General features: G+C 38.3%; 1 protein-coding gene across 5 annotated transcripts in view; it reads left to right on the plus strand.

Annotated features, from left to right (window-relative positions):
• The window catches only part of rptor (regulatory associated protein of MTOR, complex 1), a 142,746-nt gene that overhangs the window by 102,161 nt on the left and 17,806 nt on the right, over nucleotides 1-22,779 (plus strand). For 3 of the 5 annotated variants that reach the window (XM_077525536.1, XM_077525538.1, XM_077525540.1), the window contains 8 exons: nucleotides 1,002-1,120; nucleotides 7,213-7,316; nucleotides 7,428-7,605; nucleotides 7,684-7,794; nucleotides 12,704-12,809; nucleotides 16,926-17,040; nucleotides 17,114-17,238; nucleotides 19,026-19,151. In XM_077525536.1, coding sequence (XP_077381662.1) covers nucleotides 1,002-1,120; nucleotides 7,213-7,316; nucleotides 7,428-7,605; nucleotides 7,684-7,794; nucleotides 12,704-12,809; nucleotides 16,926-17,040; nucleotides 17,114-17,238; nucleotides 19,026-19,151 — 984 coding nt within the window. The remainder of the gene's footprint in view (nucleotides 1-1,001; nucleotides 1,121-7,212; nucleotides 7,317-7,427; nucleotides 7,606-7,683; nucleotides 7,795-12,703; nucleotides 12,810-16,925; nucleotides 17,041-17,113; nucleotides 17,239-19,025; nucleotides 19,152-22,779) is intronic. The other 2 variants (XM_077525537.1, XM_077525539.1) reach the window with 1 other exon arrangement.

Raw genomic sequence — 22,779 nt, forward strand, 5'->3', positions numbered from 1 at the left:
CAAACCGTCAAAAGTCAATTTCAACAAATATGCCATGCGTGATAGGAATATGGAGTTAGAATCAAACCAAAAACCCATAAACACAAAAAACATGATCTACGCACAAAAAACCTGATTTACGCAACATGATCTATGCACACAAAATGTGATTTACGCACACAAAACGTGATTTACGCTTATGCACACAAAACGTGATTTACGCACACAAAACGTGATTTACGCACACAAAACGTCATTCACAAACTAATGTATTTTGTTCTACACACACAAAGAAGCATATTTCAATTACAAAATAAAAATATTCAAGTATACCGTACAACAAAAAACGTTCAAGTACAAAAAAAACATCTTTCAAGTGCAAAAAAATCCTTTGTATACGTAAAAAGCAATTCAAAAGGTTTTTGTTGTATACTTGGAAGATTTTTTTTTTTTTTTTTTTTGTAATTGAAGACATGCTTCTTTTTGTGTGTAGAACAAAATGCATTAGTTTGTGAATGACGTTTTATGTGCGTAAATCACGTTTTGTGTGTTTGTGGGGTTTTGGCATGATTCTAGCTCCATATAGGCACTACTGCAATAGGGACTACTTGTGATAGACAAAAGCATTATGATCATTTGTATTCACAATTACAACTGTTGTCACAGCAATTAATCCTCATTGGATGAGAAGGTGCTGCCTGTTGTGTGTGTATGTTTGTTTTGACTAATGATGTACATTACCTAACACTGGAGGTCATTTTGCTTCTGCCACGTCAACACAATCAATAATTCCAGCAGTGGAAAATGACTCTGGCATGCAGCATGATGGTAATGACATGACCGTGGATTACCGTGTGGCTGTTAGCTGCTGTGTTAATGAACTTGAATAGGAGTGATGTGGGGTCACACTGGAGCGACTCCATGTGATCTATTGTTGTATATTTTAATGCACCACATTATGCTTTGAAATATTTCCATCTCTTGTACTCAGCCATCCATACGTTTCCTCTTTACATTCTTAGGTGTGTCCTTCAACAGCGTTTACACTCAAATCTGGAGAGTGCTCCTACACCTGGCTGCAGACCCTTTTCCTGAAGTGTCTGACTTGGCAATGAAGGTCCTCAACTGCATCGCATACAAGGTATGTTGTCTTTATGGGAGTTTTATGTACCAGTGTTTGGAAATTGGGGCCGGTCATACTTTGAAATACTGTCTCACTGATTTTAAGAAAATATATATATGTATATATATGCCTATATATATATATTCATTTCTTTTTAACCTTTCCTTTCTCTCTGTCTTATGTTGTGTTAAAATGAGTTTGAGAATTTACTGCTGCACTAACTTCATATTTAAAGTAGCATTTCGACTAGTTGTGTGAAATGTACCAGCTCCTTTTATGTAATTTTCCCCACATGGTGAAAAATCAGTTTATAGCAAGCATGCACCTCCCGCTCACTGGCATTTTGTGTCTGCAAAAAGACCATTTATTTTGTGTAAATGCAATTAAGAGCCAATGACTCCCTCAGGCTTGGCATAGCAGAGCAATGGAAAGAGGTTGTCGAAAACCTAAGGAGCCATATTTACCACTATTGGCCACCACTCATCCAAATGCCAAGGAAAGACTTCATGTTGCTGCCACCAGTACCAATTGTTCCTTCTGTTAACTTCAGACAAGTAGCCTTTCAACGGTGGGCCTCCTGAGTGGACTGCAATAATACAAAAATAAAATGTGATTACCGGCGGTCTTTTGTCCAGCAGCACTGGACCATATATCATCTTACAGTGCTGTAGTCATGACTGTGTCTGTAGCCATCATGTCCCCAAATGCTTTATCATAAGGATCTGTTTCCTAATTAGAAATTCTGTCCCAAGTTCTTATTGATAATTAGTAACTGATGCAATGCTGAAACAAACTTTCTTTAACTAGTAACAGTGGTGTTAAATGCTCAAATATAAGCAGGACAATAATAATGGAAAATCATGCATGCAAGTAAAATTGTCTTGATGGTACATTTTTATTTTTAAATGTTTGGTCTCTTTATCTTAGTAGATGCATTTTTTTATCTTAAAATTTCAGCCTTTAATAAACATACACACTGACTGTGATTTTCATAGCCTATTAGCGCACTCGCCAACGGAAGGTCCTCCGAGTTAGTTTTTGAATGCATACTGTCAAGCCCTGTCAAGTTCATTACCTTGAATATTCATCATTATCTGAGAAAACATATAACTATAGCCATTTGAATTGCCATTTATGAATGAATGGGATAAACAGTAGATGTTTAGTTTATGACCACCTTTTTACATGCCTTGTTTGCATGAGAATGATAATGACGGCATTTTCAGAAACTTCCACTTTGAGAACTGTTATTTAAGGTTTGTATTGTATGTATCACATTAATTCATAAATGGTGGACTTCAGCTGCTTATTTGTAAAATGAATATATCCCTTACCACTTGCAAGGGGGGTCTGATTTGTGTTTTATGCCAAACAGCCATGAGTGCAATTGGCTGATTCTGATATGAAGGATTAGCTGCACCTGTCAGTTTTGGAGCTGCTCACTAATGATTAACTTAATAATCGATTAATTTGTGGATTTCTTTTTTTTTTTTTTTGATTAATGGCTGAATCATATTTTAAAGTGTTCTGTCCATCCATCCACCCATCAATTTTACTGATTATGATTCTTTAACTTGTTTCATCAGTATCGTGCAGTGTTAAAGGGGCTTTGTGGAGTTTGTCACTTTTTTTTTTTTTTAACTCGCGACTGCCACCTGCCAAAGTGTAACGTCAGCCTCAGTGTCAAACTTTGTTTTTTCAATTTTCTTGGAGTCTGAGCTGGAGTTTGGGCTGTGCTCATGTTTTGTTTGTAAATTAATTTCAAAATTAGACGAATCAGGAGGAGAACAAAACACATGCACATGTACAACCAGCAGGTAACAACATGGCTGTACTACGTCACATCCGGTTTGGCCACTGTGATCGGCCCACTGGGACGTAATTCAACAATCATGTCATACTCAGTTCATATGTATTGATTCAAGGAACCGTTCATTTTTGCATGTATTGTTTAATAACATATTAAAATGTGTCCCAGTCTAGCATCCCAGACACTTTTAGCTAAAGGAGGCAGGGACGCTACACGGCATACAATCTGGTGTCTATTTGGCTGCAAAGTATGAGCTTCAGGTGATCAATTTTTGTGATGCAATGACAGGCATTGATCAACGTATGCCAACATCACCTACTTTTACATGGAAATCAGCCAGGAGACAATATTAATATGTTATATCATCAACTGTGTGTGTTCTGACTGAGTCACATTTGCAAATTTCTTTGCACAAATGAGATTGGCACACTTAATGTTCTGCAGCACTTTTTTTTTTACCAATATACAAGACTGACTTGGAAAGTCTTCACCATTGATGGAGGTTTTTTTCAAGGCTCAGTTTTGAAGGACGACTTTTGTGTGTGGACAGAAGACCTGAACAAGGAATTTATGGAACTCAAGAAAGTACCACTGCTTTTCTCATTATTATTTGCAGCACCGAGCTTATCAAAGATAACGTAATTACAACATTCATTCAAGTGCACAAGTGTTAGCATGGTCTTTTAGTTGCGCTTGAACTATATTGATTTGTCGCCAAGAGAACAAGGTCAGCAGTCAATTAGAATTTCCGTGCTTCCAAATGATGAAAGCATTAAATCCTTTTTAATAGCTTAGTCGTTCTGCCGTATTGCATTTGGGTAAAATGTTTGGCTTATTTGATTTAATCCTGGTCTTTTCAAATGTGCCCACTATTTTTATTGCTCTTTCTCAACCTTAACATGTATTATTTTGTAGAAGAACATAATCCATGTTTGAAGTTTCACATGAAAGAAGCCCAAGTTGAAAAAGTTTCTGCGGACTTTTCCTATACACACACTTTGTTTGCATGGCAAGGGAATGAATGATCATAGTCATGAGAAGGGGAGATAATGACTTTTGGGCCTTGAGCTCTCCAATTCCTCTTGCTGAATGCAGCTGAAATCTTCTCACTCTTATTCAGTTCATGTCACTTTTCCTCACCAGCATATCCGGTTCTATCTCGTCTTAACCTTGGCTAACACACTAGACCCGATTGGTTAAAAGTGCCTTCAAAAACTCAATATTACAATCATTTTTTATATCATTATTAGCTTTTGTATTTGTATCCTTTTCAGAGCTCTCGTTATAATAGCTTGATGTTTGCACACACCGATGTGTTTGTTCGGTTCAATCACTTTCTCACCAACTAATGAGAGAGGAAGTGAAAAGAAGCAGGTTGAAAGGGCCAAGCAACGCCATCACAATAAACAGCAAAGCAGCTGTTCAAAGTGATTCCCTTACCCCCAACCCCCATTTCCTGCTAATGAGTTCATTCCTCCATATCCCATTTCCGCCCGTTAGCCAGCAACGCTTATAGCCCCCGCATTAGCATGTTGTTTACCGCATTTTGACAATCAACAGCCATCGATAATTCATGAACATGCTACATAAAGTGATACGCTAACATGAGTAAGGTCTCTTGGCTGCAGAAACAAGAAAATGTCATGTCATTTCAATAGGTGCCACTGTTTTTGTTAACTCAAAATCAACATTCTGTGGGAAAAACAGTTTCTTAGCTTACTTTCTGGAGAGTAAGTTTCCAGCTCACGCACACTCACTCACTTTTTGCACCTGTCTTCCGCATGTACACCTGGTAACTTTCATCTGTATTTTTATATCCTATTCTATATTCCTCTTGAGTAGGAAAAATGTTTTACATTAGTGTCAGAAGCGGTTTCCATAATCAGACTGTTGACTGGGCCGACTGCTGTTTGGTCCCATTTCCAATTATTCCTTAATGTAATGCTAACCTTGGTAATTGACATGTTTTTATGGCTAAGGAAAGCACTATGTACCTCTTTCTCCCCTCAGACAAACACACAAACAAAATAAAGCCGCAGCAATTTCTCAATTAACATAGAAATCAAATTAACGGCAATGCCTGCTAGTAAAATGTGTTTGCTGAAGTTAACTACATTCACCCAGCACAGTTTTCTTTCCATCTCGGCTGTTCATCAGCAGTACTTTGCTTCCAACATCTTTATTAGGTTTTTCCACCTCCCTCGTGTACAGCCATAAGGATGAGCTTATATTACCTGCTCTCTTTAATGAGATACACTTCTAGAAAGTTAGACAAACTTTGATGCTGCCCTTTCATCCACTAATCATATTGACAAGTGGGATGCACTTTATCCATACTGCATCTGTAATCTTGAGCCGTCCAGCCTGAGCACATACAGTAGTGTCTTTGAAGTACCTTGTGTAAAAACATTGCAATTTTAATTGAATTAAAACACGTTTAGTTTTAAACTGATGTGGTGACGATATATTGACAATGATAATTATGCAACAGCAAACAAGGATGAAAAAATTCCAAGCACAAAGTGTACTTGTCTGCAGTATAACATCATGTCTCAGGCGGGAGAATGGCCGTCTCCCGAAGGTTGCAGATTCATTCATCAATCCCCCATGACCATGCTGAGGTATCCTTGATAAAGATACTGAAACCCCCACTGGTACATCAGTGGGTTTATTGTTTTAGCATGCAACGGCCACAACATTATGGCTACTTGCAGTCTGAGACCCTGAATTTAAAAAAAAAAAAAAAAAAAAAAAAATGTCTTTACATAGACGATAATGCTCAATTTTGAGTGATATCAATGAGGTGATAACTGAACAATGGTAATCTTTGTTGTTGTAGTTTGCAATGGTGAGTGTCATGTCTGGGGTCACGCCAGGGTTAAGTTTGTTCATGACCTGTTAAGTTGGGTTCATGACTGTGAGGTCGAGTGTCTGTTATGTACTGATGTAACAAGTCTGTTTTGAACTGATGTAACTAGCATCTAGTTTCAGCTGGTTTTAGGCTATGTGATGTTATGTGATGTCAAGGGCTATGTGATGTCAGGTAGTGTTGTTCCGATACCATTTTTTGGCCCCAGATTCCGATACACAGCTTTGCATTATCGGCCGATACTGATACTATACCGATACCTAAGGGTTTTTTTTTCCTCAATTTGAAAAAGCTGTCCTGCCATTGGTTCAGAGAATTCAAGGGCCAGATCGGCATGCAGTGAGCACGTCACATATCAGTGAATGTCGTGCACAACCAAGACACAAGATGCTGCATCCAAAATCCTATATTAGCGTTGGAATTAATGGTATCGGCATGTTACTTGTGAGTACTCACCGATACCACTGTTTTAATGCAGTATTGGCGCCTCTGCCGATACCATTATCGGTATCGGAACAACACTAATGTCAGTATTCTTTAATCCCTTTACCTGGTCAACAGCCAATCAGACAATTCCATGTCAGTACTGTTACCCACATTTCTAGCCACAACCAATCAGATCGATTCCTTATCTATATAAGCCTCCTGAGAAGTGTGTGTCTTTGTCGAATTATTACTTCTGTTACCACTGTCACTCTGTGCAACTCTCTTTGTTTCTCGTCTAGTGAAGTTTGTTCCATGCCTCTCGATGTGAATAAATAGTTAAAATCGTATTTTTCTTATTCAAAACCGCGACGCACGGATGTCATTATACGAATAGACATCATTAACGCTTTCAACTTTCATTAGTGAATAAAAGACATTATATTTATGTCACTCACCATGCAAGATAGACTGCTTCCCCCTCGCTCCAAAGTTGTGTGTTGTCTTGACCTCTGCTTCAGTATTTCCAGGCAGAACCACGAGCTTCTTTACCCGTTATATATGTGTTTAGATACACTGTGGCATTTTTGGCGTTGAGACGGAAAATAATGTGAAAACGCTGCAGAGGAGTCAGTGCATTAAAGTGAGGCTCGTTTAGTGAGTGAGAAGGTGCCGCGCATACATGTTGTTTTAAGATTCCTTTGCATGTGAAAAGGAAAACGATTGAGGTATTCCAATTGTGTTTATAAAAAGACATGAGCAAATCTTCAGGTTAGGAAAGGGGGTAACTTTTGTCTTATTCAGGGTTTTAAAAACCTGAATAATGGGATTTTGCACATGTTTACATGGCCTTTCAAAATCCCAATTTTGCCAATATAAAGGTTTTAAAATTGACTGCACGTAAACATAATTAATATTGTCGCTTCCACCTGTTTCTCCATCATTGCCATTGCTGTAACCTGATGACTAACAAAAACCAACCTCCCTCTTTTGTGTGTGTCTCTACAGGCGATGATGAACGCTCGCCCTCAGAGAATTCTGGACTCTGGGTCTCTCACCCAGTCAGCTCCAGCCAGCCCCACCAGCAAAGGCACACACATTCATCAGGCAGGGTAAGGAACACAACATGAAACCCAAAAACATCATACAGTTTGAATTGTAAGAATAAGAACAACCGGATGGTCTCCAAAATAGAAACGTCTTTACTTTCTCTCTCCCTGCAGTGGCTCTCCTCCCATGCCCAGCACCAGCAGCTCAAGCTTGACCAACGAGGTCCCCAAACCCCCCACCCGAGATCCACCTGCAGTACGCCCCCCTTACACACCCACACTTGGAGGGCAGGCGCCCCATTCGCACCAGTTTCCCCGCACTCGTAAAATGTTTGACAAGGGACCTGAGCAGGTAAGACAAGTCAACTATTGTGTGTTTGAGACTTTGCGTGATATGCTTACCTGCTTTTCAATTTGTTTGTTTGTTCAGGCCGCTGAGGATGGAGACGAGCCTTGTGGCCACCGAAACTTCATCAGTGCCGCCCTTCAAACGGGTCTATGTGATTGGAGTGCCAAGTACTTTGCTCAGCCAGTCACGAAGGTAATGCCAAGTCGATCTTTTTTTTTTTTTTTTTTTACACATATTTGCCTTGTACATATCACCTGTCTTATAATACCTCGCTGAATATGTCTCTTTGAATTCCAAGCAATTGCTTTAATGACTGATAGCAAGTGGTTTTCTTTTTATAAATTTGCCACTTTTCCACACAGCTATTTTTCCATCAATATTCAATTATTTATATGCATTTTTTTGTTATTTAGCCATTTTGTCAAAGGCAACTGAGCCAGCTATTGACATGAGCGATCTTATTAAATTCCATTAAATGATATTCCGGTTCTCCTGAAGACAACAGCGCAGGGACCAGTCACAGTGTGAGAATGTGCCTGCTGGTTGTACATGATGGCTTTGCTGAATAATTGAACTCCTTGACTTCCATAACTTAATATCCTCCCGAGAGAAATTAAAGATTAAAGGAATGCTTTACCATGCACAGCAGCTGTAACGTTTGTCATATAATATTGAGTTTCTGTCGGCTTTAATGTCCTAATACACGATTCAGTCCAGCCCAAATAAATAAATGTCCGCGTAGAAGGAATGATTTGCGTTTATCAATCAAGATAAAAGGAAGACAAATAGAGAATGTACATGTGAAATGCTATGTCCATAAATGACATTGTGAATCTAATACCGCCGGAAACATATTATTAAAATTAAGTATGTTATGGAAAAATAAATCAGCAGGCAAGTGAGCCTCAAAGGTTAGTTTATTATTTGCCCGCTAATTTCAGAAATTGTCTGACAACAATTTGCACCGCTGGCCACTATGACTGTCAATGTAATGTTAATTGGTACAAATCATTATATAAAGTAACTGTCATTAGTGTGGTTGTTCATCTTTGATCATTATCATGTCTCACTTCAGTCGACGGGTTTGCTCACTCTCTCGTCTCTTCTCCACACATTGTAAATACAAAGACAATGTCCCACTAGAGGAGTATGCGACTGAGGTGACAATTGCTGCTATTTAGGTATTTTTTTATTGCTCCAAACATTTAAGTTTAGTAGGTATACAGTTCTATTGGTGAATGGTAGGTGATGGCAATGTTTTATTTGTAGAGCTGAAGGCTTTCTGCACAATTACAGAAGACAGTGTTTTCTCTGCTGCTGTATTGTGACTTCAACTACTTTGAGTACGCACTAAAACAACTTTTTGGTTTATTGGTTGGCCGTCAGTTGCCAAATTTGGATGCAAAATTGGGAACCAGCTGGCCTTCAAAATAAAAGGCAGGTATTGATAAAGCTTAAGGTGCAGATAGAGATAATGCGCAGTGCAGTGGAAGAAGGCGGAGTCTGAAGTGGCTGCAATAGATGAGGAAAGCAGACAGATGATTGGATAGGAAAGATGTAGCGTGAAGAGGGGATTACGCTTCCTCTGCAAAATTTTGAGTGCTGTCATAAAACATCACTCGGTTACAAAATCCTGGATGTGCGCATGAGTGCACCTGAAAGTCTGAGCGCAGGTTTTCCCATCACGGTGTCAAGAGCACAGGCTGAAACGTTTCCATGTCCTCTTTAGGAGTGTGGAATTTCATTTCTGCATGTCTTTTTTTTTGTTTTTGTTTTTTTTGTTTTTTGTTTTTATATGAACACAAACTTTTGTGTGAGGCAGTTTATGACATTGTGTTAAGAACTGATTTTCACGCTCTTCCCATAACATAATATGACACCATTCAAGGAAAGAGACTAAGGCTATTCATTTCTTTTAAAGAAAGAAATGGGGGTATAGCAAGGCTACATAGCAGGATGTCAATGCTCTTGTTTACTTGTGTGGTGTACTTGTATACAGTACATCCAGTTTCTCATCCAACAGTAACTGTGCAAACAAACCACCTTCTTAATTCAGTACAGTGTTTCCTGGTTTTCCGCTGGGGTTAGGTTCCAAAAAAATACCCGCAATAAATGTAATCCGCAATGTAGTTAGCTTTATGTTTTACATTGATTATAAATATTTTAAGGCTCTAAAACCCTTCACAACTCAATTTATACACGTTTTTCATCGAGGGATTTACATTTTCTCACATTTCTCGCTTGTGTAAACATTCTTAATGTTCAAACCATGAATTTTATACAATAGGTGCATTACTGTAAAAAAAAATAATACATTCTGGAATACAGCGAGGCCGCGAAAAGTGAACCACATTACAGCGAGGGAACACTATTCTGTAGTTACTTTTCTAATATTTTCACGACTCGAAAATATAAACTTGGCACTGACTTTTAAAATGTTAAAGTAATGGACATTGACATATGCATTTGTACTTGAAAGTTTACATACCTTTGGACTAAGTAAACTTGTGAACACAACTGCAAGTGTACAAATGCTAAATGCCGCTTAATAACACAAAAATACTATTAATTGTCACCAAAATTCACACACACATCTCTACTCATGTCAATTTCAACCTCGGAAAATATCAAAATAATTGCCACAGTATTTGGTATTTCATGGGCATTCAGCTTTTGTGTCACCATACAGTGCGCTCAAAACTTTCAAGCAAAACTTTAATCAAGAAGTTTCTTGGTTGGAATGTCATCCTTTTTGTGTTTGCATGCTCTTTGTGCTTCTTAGAGTTTCCCTCCAGACACTACAGCTTCTTCTCATTGTCCCAAAATGTATACAATCTGTATGTTAATTCAAGACTGTACTTGTGCTTGATTGTGTTTTCCGTACGGCAGCTGTACGGAAATCCACAGTCAGTGTGAATTGTCCGTTAGTTAATTTTGTAAGATGTACATCAACTCGCAGACGAGAAGGATGAAATCAAAACAAAGAAAATCACAAAATAGGCGATTAAAACACTAAGACACTTCCTGGCTCAAAAAATGACAAATACGTAGTTGGCATTTGACAAAACTTTGCTGGTCCGTCATTCTTCAGCGCCCTGGGCACCATTCCGTCATCGTCGGTCCGTCACGTTTGTAAGCCAAACCAGACAGTAATCGTCAGTCCGTCATTTTATTTTAACCACATTTCCATCATCAGTCTACCACTTTTTAGGACTGACAGACAGAGGTAGGCATTCAGTCCATCACTCGTTGTAAAGCAAAACAGGCGGATGATCAGTGACATTGACAGAATGCGCACCTCTGTAAATACGAACTGAATGCTTCACTCTTGATGCTTCGAATGATTCCCTGCAACTATTTTATGCCGCTGCCATCCATTATTCCCTAATTGTACATCTTGGCAGGCATTAATCCTGACATAGAGTACACTATTATTTGGCAAAATAATGGCATATAAAGAATAAGAATTATATACATATATTTTCTCACTATGTTACAAATATTTTTTTTTTCCAGTGTCAAAATTAATGTAGAAAAAGTCATACATTTGTGTTCCATCTGACCAAATGATGTGGCCGTTTCAACCTCTCTCTCAGTAAACACAGGGTAAAAAAAAAAATAAAAATCATTCTGCAACTGCATTTTCTCAAGCTTTTGGGTGTAGAAATAGATTAAACATTTTCCACTGGCCAAGTCAAACATTTGATCTCCACCTAATAAAAGATGTTTCTCACTTACTGGAGACAAGAGCTAATGCAGCAAAACCCACAAAAGAAGCAGCAAGTATACAATAAGTGGCTATATCGTGAAGGCCAGTGAAGAAACGAATTTGATGATGTCCAGTGGCTATCAATGGCTACCGGTTTAAGATAGACACGTTAACTATTAAGAAATAGTGATACAGCACAGTATCTTCACATTCAAATGAGCATTATTTATCGGTTGCAACATCCATCTATTAATATTCTACTGCCTTTTCATCTGAGGTCTTAAGGACAAGAGATCGCATGTAATGTTTGACAATGACTGAAAATTGTGCCAACATGGCAACATTTTTAGATCATTCCTGTGTGTAGATGGTAGACAGCAGGGCTGTCAAATATATGGCTCCCAGGCCAAATCAGGCCCGCAAAAGGGATTAATCTGGCCTGTGCTGCACTGCAAGCGAACAAGAGCAGCGACTTGTCTTCAGTGTTTCCAACTTATATTAAATATATTGTTGCTTTATTTTTTTTACTTTTCTAACCATTCCAGAATCTTTTTTTAAATGAATTTTGCTGATGCCAAATGTGGTCCTCACATCCTCTTTGCAACATGCATTCCTGCACAATGGAGGGAAGAGAGTAATTTGCCCTGGTCATGCTCATGTCAGCGCACTTTAAAAATATACTGTAGATCAGCGGTCCCCAAACTACGGCCCGCGGGCCGGACCTGCCTGTGTCCAAATTCACAAGGCTGGGTCCTCTGAAGGCCGAATTTGTCGGCTACATGACGTCACTCCCGGCGCAACGTGACAGCACGCACGGACTTGAATGGAGTGTCGGTCACAGTTACTGACGAGCAGCATTGACAATCCGTGACCATCAATAAACCATTGTGTTCTCGCTGAAAAGTGGGCGTTGATAATGACGGGAAGCAACGTCAGACTGAAGGGCCAAGCTCATGGCTGATTGCGCATGTCAAATGTCAAGGATTCTTTTTTTGGGGGGGTTTTCAGTTTTTTTTTTTTTTTGGGGGGGGGGTCTGGTATTGTTCAGGGGGCCAGGCCAAATATGAAGGCGGGCCGGGTCCGGCCCGCGGGCCGTAGTTTGGGGACCCCTGCTCTAGTATAAAATAAATAAATAAATAAACGTATAAATATGTCTTTGGGACACTTAAAACATTTAATATAGAACGTATATATACGTTTTTGGGAGCAAATGAGTTAAGTACTTTATATCAGGTAGGGGTAACAGCTCAAGCAATAGGATGGCTTTAAGGAGTTTTTTTCACAAAGCAACTTAAAACATGTCACTCCTAAGAGTTACTTGAATTTTAATGTGCTAAAGCTTATGTTCTTTCACACAAATGTCAGTCCTTGTCTTTGTATTCATCCTGTCAGATCCCAGAGGAGCATGACTTGCAGAGTCAGGTGAGGATGGAGCGCCAGTGGAGATTTCTAAGAAATGCTCGCGTCAAAAGGCAAAGTAGAAGCATCACACAAAGAGGTCAGTCGCTCTTGCTCAACCACATACAAATGCATCTTGTTTCTTTGTTTACGTGCTCATTTAGGTAATCCACTGATTTTAGGAAAGAAATGTTTCTCACATTGTCATTACAGAATTTGTGGGATCTCATGCTTAATGATGTGCTTTTCTGATAGACGAGGTAATTCAAACCCATTAATGTATTCTCAATGCAACAAGTTAGTCGTGAAATCTGTTGTCTTGTGGCCAATTAGGTGCTATTAAGCCATGAAATATCCTTCCATAAAAGGACATAAAATAAGGTTGTACTCATGCAAGACAAAGATGTTTTTTGTTCTCTGGAAGAAGATTCACATTGTAAATGTTAGCAAAAACTATTCCCAGTGATTGAACTTGGCTAGAAATGAAAAATGAACAATTTAATGACAAACAATGACTACAAACTTTGAGGATGAGCAACCATATGGCAGAAAAATCTAGCTGATATTTCATGTTTTGTTGTAGTCAAGACTGATCAGAATATTCCACGGTCCAGGCCGACTGCTACTCCGTTATAATCACTCACCTTCAAGAGCAATTAAGACGCAGCAGTATTGCGGGGAAAGAAAGTGACTTGGGAACAGTCTGTAGTCTACCAGTCACAGTAACAACACGGTGCACTCTGCCTGCCGTCTGTCTGTCAAATTCAACATATGCCAATTGGTCCAGTGAAAAACAATGACAAATTAAAAAAAATAAAAATAAAAAAATGACAGGATGGAAAAAAGTAAACATGTCCGGGCAAAAGAGGACGTTTGGTTACCCTGGCTGTGTCCAAATGTGCACACTACTCCCCAATAGTACACAATGAAGGGGTCACCCCATTTTGTAGGCGTGTCCGAATGTCCAAAAAAAAATATATATAGAGTCCGCTCAAACTTACCCACAATGCACTTGGAAAAGTAGTGAACATCAATGGTCACTCAAATGGTAATATATATCACAATGCAAAAACAAAATGAGTGACAGTTAGTGTGAGCATCAAAGTGATACATTAACTATATACTATGGAAATAATTTGTTTCAATTGAAAATATGTACAACAGAAGAAATTATATACAGTTTAAAAAATAAAAAAATCTTTTCACAATAAGTAGTTGGACATCTTAATGTGACGGTGCATCATGACAGGTATGATGGCCCTGATGACTGCAGAAATAAATAATGATGCACACACTGTTATTAGTATGTGTTTATAAAGTACAATATTCTAGAGTGCTATTTTTCCTTAAAAAAAAACACACAAGCACAAAAATTTTGTTTTTGTTTGTTCGTTTTTTTTTTTTTGTTTGTTTGTTTTTTTTGTGGTGAGGGAGTCTCGAATGAAATGGGGATGAAACTCATGGGGATGTTGTGGGGAGGGGGGTGGTTTTTCTTTTTGTACTATATATTGTACTATAGATATTTTAATTACACAGCCACTTAAGTTGCATTTTTATGTATTAAAAGTACTATAGAAATAAAGTTTGATTTGATTTGAATAATAATGATTCATAATTTAATTATAAAAATTAAAGGCCCAATCTGCCGGTTTCACTCAGGAATATGCACTTTTTAAATACAGGATTTAAACAAACAAACTACTTCTCAAGTTACAGATCTGGGCTTCTCTTCATGTCTGGTGGTGATTTTGTCCTAACCCCCCCCCAGCCTGTATTTTGCCATTTTGTGTTTGTTTTGTAAACAGCGGGACGTTTCTGTGGAAAGACCCCTCCAACCAATCGCAGAACGGGGGGGTGGCGTGTCGCAAGCGGGGCCGGACGAATGTATCGGCTGCGTGACGTCCCAGAAGCCCAAAGCTGTAAATTGAGAAGTAGTTTGTTTGTTTAAATCCTGTATTTAAAAAGTGCATTTTCCTGAGTGAAAATGGCAGGCCAGGCCTTGAAGAAAAGTATGATTTTCTCTGGATGAGTTGTCTCACCCACTAGCACGTTTGAAACCGTAGTGAGACTAATTTGTTGGAGCCAAAGGATTGAAAAACTTGACCCTCACTAATACAAAGTACGCCCATGTGAATTCATCAGCTAGCACAGGGAAATTTCGGTTACCCTCTATGCATAACAATGTCTCCCCCACCCCACCCTTGTCAAAGTTATTTAATTATCATTGATGTATAATTCAGATTATGTTCAGAAGTAACTGTGTCTGTTGAGATGACCGTAGTCAAAACTACCCTTGATAGAGATTGTGATGTATAGAATTGTTTCAATCTTCTGACGGCCACAATCGCGCTTGAGTCATACAACTCCCCTTCACACATACATGAATGTGTCTGAGGTGCGAGTATCCCCGCAAGTGATGTTGAAAGTTTTTCTTTTCCCTTGCAAAATGAGCAACAACTCGTACGTCACTGCGAAAGGCCCCATCTCACACCGTTACGATTCGATTGACGTCACGGCCGAGGCTCGTCAGCCTTCTCTTGGTGAATACCTGCTAAGAAAAAATAATTGAATTCCTGCCCCTCCATCCCCCGTCCTCGTTGTTTGGAGGGTTGCCCTCATTCAGTCTGTGCCCCCTTAGAGAGAAATAAGATGAGAGTGAGAGTAGGAGGTGAGTGCCTCAGACGAAAGGAGAGGCAATGTGAAAGATTGGAAGAGCGAAAGAACACTAGAAATTAAAAAAAGAAGCTTATCTGACCCTGATTTTTTTATGATGAAAAAAAAAATGACGTAGATCATCAAAGCATTTGAAAGTCCTGCAGGGGATTTCGTATTTTGTCATCGCTCATGAACATCAAACTCCACAACCCAGAAGCAGTCAGTGGAGATGATTTTTTAAGCTCGTGCATCTGCTTTTGCCTCAGGCTACACAATTCAACCACAACTGCATCTACAATGAATTCATCATAGATTTTTCGTTATTCTACTTCATCTTGTTATGGAAGCCTCAAGAGTATGCTCAGGTTTGCCCAGGACACGCTGGCAAAATGTGTTGTTGCTATGACAACGGGAGACTGTGAACTTCAGGCTGTCAGTTGTACTTCTCTTGCCACTTCTCCTAGCAAAATGTTTCCATTCAGTTCGGCATGTACAAATCGTTTTTATTTTTTATTTATTTATTTATTTTTTTTTCCCCCTCCCTAAACAAAGCAAAGTAGAGTACACTTCTCGACTTCAGCCGTCGGTGACAATTAGTTGTCTGGCTGTTAGCAAGTGCATTGGATCTAAGTAGACTGAGAGTACACAAAAGCAAAGCAAAGCAATGGAAAAGAAACTGGCATTATCTAGTAAATGCAGATCAGCAAAATGTTGCTTTTTACATAGATTTGATCCTGCTTGATTATGAGTATGATGGGATTGTTCAGGATTTGTGTAAATTTTATTTCATGAAACCCTAACTGTGGATGCTATGACAAAGAATGACGCACACACATGCAGGACCACCCCTCACTGAGGTGTTGTCTGTTACCTTGTCCACCCTCGTGAGAAATTTCCAGATATGCCCCTGAGTGTGTTAGAATTTTTTTTATTCACATTTGGAAATATTTAAATATTTCTTCCCAATTGGATGCAATACTGTCATTCAATGATATATGAAAATAACGACAGCTGGTTCATTTGACTTGATTAATGTCAGATAAATTCACTTGAACGTTCTCGGGATATCAAAGTCATTATTGATCATTACCGGCCGACTGACATCTCGGTTACCATCATAGAGTACATCCAAATAATTTTTCACACATGGAAAACCTGGGAATCTCTGCATGAGCAATTAATGTTGCCATTAAAATGCTCTTCATCATTTTTCTATAAGTCATCCTATTTAATTTAAGATGGATTTATTGTCAAGTATCTTTTTAGATTTAAGTACCAACAAACATGGAGAATCATTCCAATTATAAATCACCCAGTGTGGTTAATAAGTGTTTTGTTTTGTTTTGTTTTTGCAAGGCTATGCATATAACCTTGAAAATACCTATTCAACAAAGTACTTTAATTATGGTTGGTCTACCTTATTATTAATATTTGTTTCTAATGTTTTGCTGTCGCAGAGGTACTGTATCAACCCATACATCCTCCACTAACCATTTTGGACCCTGTGAAAAACAGCTATCATCTATGTATCATATATTGTGATCATCTCTCCTCCTTCCAGGTGTTTCTCGACTAGACGATCAAATATTCATCAATCGCAATCCCGGGGTACCCTCTGTTGTCAAGTTCCACCCTTTCAACACCTGCATAGCGGTAGCTGACAAGGACAGCATCTGGTTCGAACACACACAAGTTCAATGCAAAGGGTCGACCCTTCAGACTGATGAGTTTGTGATGTGTCTGTTATAGTTTTTGGGACTGGGAGAAGGGAGAGAGGTTGGACTACTTCTACAACGGCAACCCTCGCTACACCCGCATCACAGCTATGGAGTATCTGAACGGCCACGACTGCTCATTGCTGCTCACTGCAACAGGTTGCAAAAATACATGAAACATTTACAAACATTAAAGGGATACTTTACTTATTTATCCATTTTTGGCAGTCAAACATTAATATTTTGTCTAGAATTAATTTGATACTTTCATTATTTTTCACGTACAATTAGTACTTTTAAAAACACATTTTGCAACTTGTTGTCGACTGAAAATGACATCACAAGGGCTCGGGTAACCAATCACAGCTCAGCTTGTGAATGTCACATGACCAAACCTAGAAAACAGGTGAGCTGTGATTGGTTACCCGGGCCCTTGTGATGTCATTTTCAGGCGACAGCAAATTGCAAAATGTGTTTTTAAAGGTACTAATTGTACGTGAAAAAATAATGAAAGTATCAAATTAATTCTAGACAAAATATTAATGTAGCACTAGCCACTTTTATTTCAAACCGAAATACCTGCCAAGATTGGCCGACTAGTCGCAGTTAAGTCGACAATCAAAAACATTGAAAATGAATTTAATAATCAATGTCATTATTTATGTTTTGAAGCTTTGCTTTTCTCGTAAAACTTCCTCATTATACTCCCACTGATGCTAATGTTGTCCACGTTCTGTTCTAGACACACAATGCACAATAGTGGTAATCTAGGTTGAGGTTGACTGCATGTAAAAGCTGCGGCTAACTAAGATTGAGGATTTAACGATAGTAAAGGGGAAATGCAATGCAAAACCTGTGAGACAGAAGTTGCCTTTCATGGCGGCACGACTGTGATAGACGACATCTAAAAAGCAAGCTCCTTGTGGCTGATTCGATTTCTGATGTACGGCGACAGTCATCTTTGTCAGCGATTTGGCTATTTAGAGTTATGACTTATTTACAATTTTCATGCATTGCCTTTGCATGTGAAATGAAAATAAGTCATAAATTTAGATATCTAAGTTTGCTTGGATGAGTGAATGTCTGAATTTGATTGTGATTTACATGTAAATAATAAGTTAAAGGCATGTTTTTTAACTGTTCAAGCCTACCATATGAATATACTGCTAACTACTTAACAAAACCTCAAATTTCAATGGCTCCCTTCCACCAGCTCTTTTGGAACCTGAGTGAGACTCATCTATTTGAGCCACAAGGACTTATCATCTATCATCAACGGAATAATTCAGTTACCCTCTATGCACATCAAAATCCTATCTACGGAATATTTGGCCCGTTTTGTCTTTACAAAAGAGTTAAAATAGAGCTAGAAATAAATGCTGCATTTCCTTCCACACCTACAGAAAGTACGATAAAAGCTAAGCGATAAATGACTTAAATTCAGTCTCGTCAAAATGTATCATGTTCTCCATCAGCCATGCACCGAAGGACATCAATGAGTACATTAGTTATAAAAAAAAAATATATGTATGTAGTGGTTAAAGGTAAAAGTAAAACGGGCAATATAAATCAAGTGGACTTTTATGGGTGGTAATACGTTTCTTGGAAGAGTGTGGACATGTTTTATGTCAGTCAGGCTGTGTCTCACTTAGCTTATACTGCTGCTCTGCAGTATTTTGTTTTTCAGTGACTATTATATTTTTCAGGCTTATAGAATGCTTGTGCAATGTCTTTTGATTTTTCTGAGAAGCATGTCCGGTCATGGACAGGTTGTGCTTGTTTTGAAAGAATCTATTCAAGATTTTCACGCAATTATCACAGCGCAGGTCAAAAAATAACACTTCCAAATCGACTGCTGCGCCTCCTTTTGACCTCAACGCTTTGCTTCATCCCTATTAGCACCTTGCGCTTCCAACGCTGTAAATTCCCTTTTTCTCTGTTTGTAGATGATGGAGCCTTGCGTGTTTGGAAGAACTTTGCTGACCAGAAGAACCCGGAGATGGTGACAGCGTGGCAGGGCCTGTCTGATATGCTGCCTACTACCAGAGGTCAGCCCTCCACCAGCGCGCACAGTAAACACTTTGATCTTACTTCTTATCTTTCCACCAACCCCTCTCATAGTGTTTTGGTTTGTCACTTGGTCCATCCTCATACCTATCTAGTAAATGTGTCACTGTTATTACGGGGTTCCCGCGGGGAGAAAAAAAACAGTCTTGAAAGGCATTAAATCCATGAATTTGAAAACAAGGCCGTAATTGACATTTAGTGAGCAGATGCGTGTTATTTATTGAGAACATTGTGCAGTTGAATTTCGATTGAAATGTCTTTACAAATCTGCAGGAACCCTGTAATTGCGATTGTTGTGCGTGCTCGCAGTTTGTGATTGCTTGTCTGACAACTAACTGTAGCCATGATAATCGAATAGTGGATTGATTGTGATTGTATGACACATGACACATTTTAAATCAGCTCCTATATAATGCCTTGAAGAAACTGAGTAAAATGTAGACTAGTTAGCTGCAAGCAGCAGTGGCACTGTTGAACTATGACCATGGGCAAATCAAATGACATTTAAGAAAAATAACAATCGTTAAACCATCACCCATTCTAGGTAATTGCTTTTTGTGGATGCACTTTGAAGTGGTCTTGCTTGATCACACTGACATATGGAAAAAGATCAATGTGAGCAAGATGAATCAGTTCAGAATTGTTTCCACCTTTTATAATCAACTATGAACTCCAACAGTTCAAAGGAGTAACAAATTGGAATCTTTTAAGAGATTATTATCTACAGATTATCTATTATTTGTAGTCCATATGCAGTCTAAATTCATGTCAAATTGTGTCAGATCAGCAAAATCATACCAGAATTATTTATAAATTAGTATTATTTTCCCCCCGCTCCATATTGTTAATCCAAAGCAATACAAGTACTATTGTTAAATATTTATATTAAATGAAATGTCCTTTTACAAAACCTTAAGAAAAATGTTTGATTCCGTTTAGTCATCTACATTATAATTGGTTACAATAATTGTATATCAAGGCACAAAACTTGTCACATGTATTTGGAACTGAAAAATGGAGTATATTGTATTGCAGTTCAAAATAAAATGTGCATAATAATTGTTTGATAAAACACCTAAACTGACTCCTGTACAAAATAATGTGGAAACTATTAGAAAGTGATCAGTGGCCTTGTAAATATATGGACTTTAAACATTCAATAAAAATAAAATGCACAGCTAAATTCTATCACAGTGCACGAACAACAGGATTCCACAAAACCAAACTCCTGTCGGGAAGCTGTTGACAAACATTTCATTGCAATTTTTTGTTAGCTATTAGCACAGCAAGGATTCTATTTCATAGAGCTATAAAGAGAAGTGGCACTGCGAGATGAAACCAACGCCGTCCGCTCACAACGGCTCTGCTAAAACAACCCAGAGCGACCACAATGTCGTTTGTGTATTGTCGTGTCTGACTGCATGTTGAAAGGATGACAAGGACGTCGTCTCCTTCATGCACATAAGATGGGCACAATCACAACAACAATCTTCTGCTCTTTATCTCCGTACACATGCAGGCAATCCCCCCACCTTCCCCCACTACACACGCACACACAGACTTTGTCTTCATTACTTTGGCTTTATCGTCCAATCATAAGTCAGTAAATAACTACAAAATTACTATAGTATAGTGTTGTTTTTGGATGCCTTTTTTTCCCGTCTAGTCCTTATGTCAAGCTGTCATTTTAGTTTTTAAATGTGGAAAATTCAGCAACTGTTTAATTCTTCAGTCAACATGTGACGCAAAAACGTTTTACAACACCCGACTGGTTGCAAAAAATTGTAGTTTTAAAATAAAAAAATAAAAATAAATAAAAAAAGAGGAGAGCATGGTATTCAGGGTGACCACTCTCACTCACAAGCTAGTACACATTCAGTGGTGCAGCAGTTGAACTTGTAGTTCTCATGCAACTCACGGCAAAATAGCGGGAGTTGACCAGTTGCCGGTCACGGCAAAATGTCCAGTTTGTGAGTTTGTCACAATATGTCCAAATATGATTTTTATTTGTTTTCTAAAGACAACTATCCCACCGTGTTTACCTTCTTCTGATCCTAATACTACCACTTCTCAGGATTGAGGAAATGACGATAGAAATAACACGACATTTTCGTGACATTCTTGGCATTTCGCCACATCTCAAACATTTTCAGCATAATTTTCATTTTGTAAACACCACATTTTCGTCTCGTTTTAGTTCAGCAACAAAATGGCATTACAGATTTGTCGTTCCCGTCACGTGACTATTATTTTCGTTACATCTTGTCTCATCTCCTTCACATGATAAAGGCTCGTTGACGAAAATATTTCATCCTAATTTTTTGTTAACAGCTATACTACTATAGTACTCTTTCAATTTGAATTTCATCCTGAACAAACCACCAACCCCAAGTCCAGCGGGCCGGTTATGACCTTCGGTCTACACAGACTAACATTGAAATCCATGTTAAATCATCATTACCTCATTCACTGCCTTTGACAAGTATACTTGTCAATTATATATATTTTTTGAGTGGGGATATTGGGGGAGAATCTGATTATGTTCCACTGTAAATGTCAAACTTGGAAACAACTTTACTGATGCCCAACCACCGGTAGATGACATCATTGCCCCATTTTATACGAAATAAACCGTTTCAGAGTCCATGGGTGTAATGGTTGTATTTTGTTTAACCTACATTTTTCTATTGTCAATTATTAAAGAACGGGACGAGGCAAAAAGTAGGGAGTCTATGCTGTCATTTGGTAGATTCGGTTTATAAATAATTATTGAACGTAATATCACGTAGGTATTGAAAATTTTGAAATTTTCTAGAATGGCTGGCAGTGAATAAGTTACATACGCGTCACTTGATTTAAAGTGACCGGGTCACCTTAAATAAAGCTCCGCTGCTACGGATGGATTTTCCTTAACTCATTCACTGCCAGTCATTATAGAAATTTTTTACATTTCCAATACTCACGTGATATTACATTCAATAATTATATATAAACCGAATCTACCAAATAACAGAATAGACTCCCTACTTTTTGTCCCGTCCCGTTCTTTTATAATTGACAGCAGAAAAATGTAGGTTTGCCAAAATACAGCCATTTCTCCCATGGACTCTGAAACTGTGTTTATTTCCTATAAAATGGGGCAATGATGTCATCTACCGGTGGTTGGGCATCAGTAAAGTTGTTTCCAAGTTTGATATTTACAGTGGAGCATGCTCAGATTCGCCCCCATTTAGCACCGCTCTAAAAAATACAATTGACAAGTATACTTGTCAAAGGCAGTGAATGAATTGTGTTTTACAGTATATAATAAAACCATTGTTTGTATTATGTTTCAATTGACTTATTGCGGTTTTAGAAAATATTTCTTTTAAAAAATCATTTTAACCTAGATGAGTTTGTTTTCTATATGCCCCTGAGCGTGAAGGTTTTTTGGGTTCAGGACTTATGAATACATAGTCACTCAGTTCCATCAGTAATATAACTCTTGAGTTTCTCTCTCTGTGGCAGCTGTCATAGCCAGTGACACATGTCAATGAATAATTCATAACTGACAGTCGACTCGCTTGTTAAAATGTCTTGCTTATTGTTTTCAGTGATGACTGTAAGCCTTTATCCTTCTTCCTTTATACAGTC

Source organism: Festucalex cinctus, chromosome 6 (genome assembly GCF_051991245.1).
Source record: "Festucalex cinctus isolate MCC-2025b chromosome 6, RoL_Fcin_1.0, whole genome shotgun sequence".
In the NCBI taxonomy this organism is placed as follows: Eukaryota; Metazoa; Chordata; class Actinopteri; order Syngnathiformes; family Syngnathidae; genus Festucalex; species Festucalex cinctus.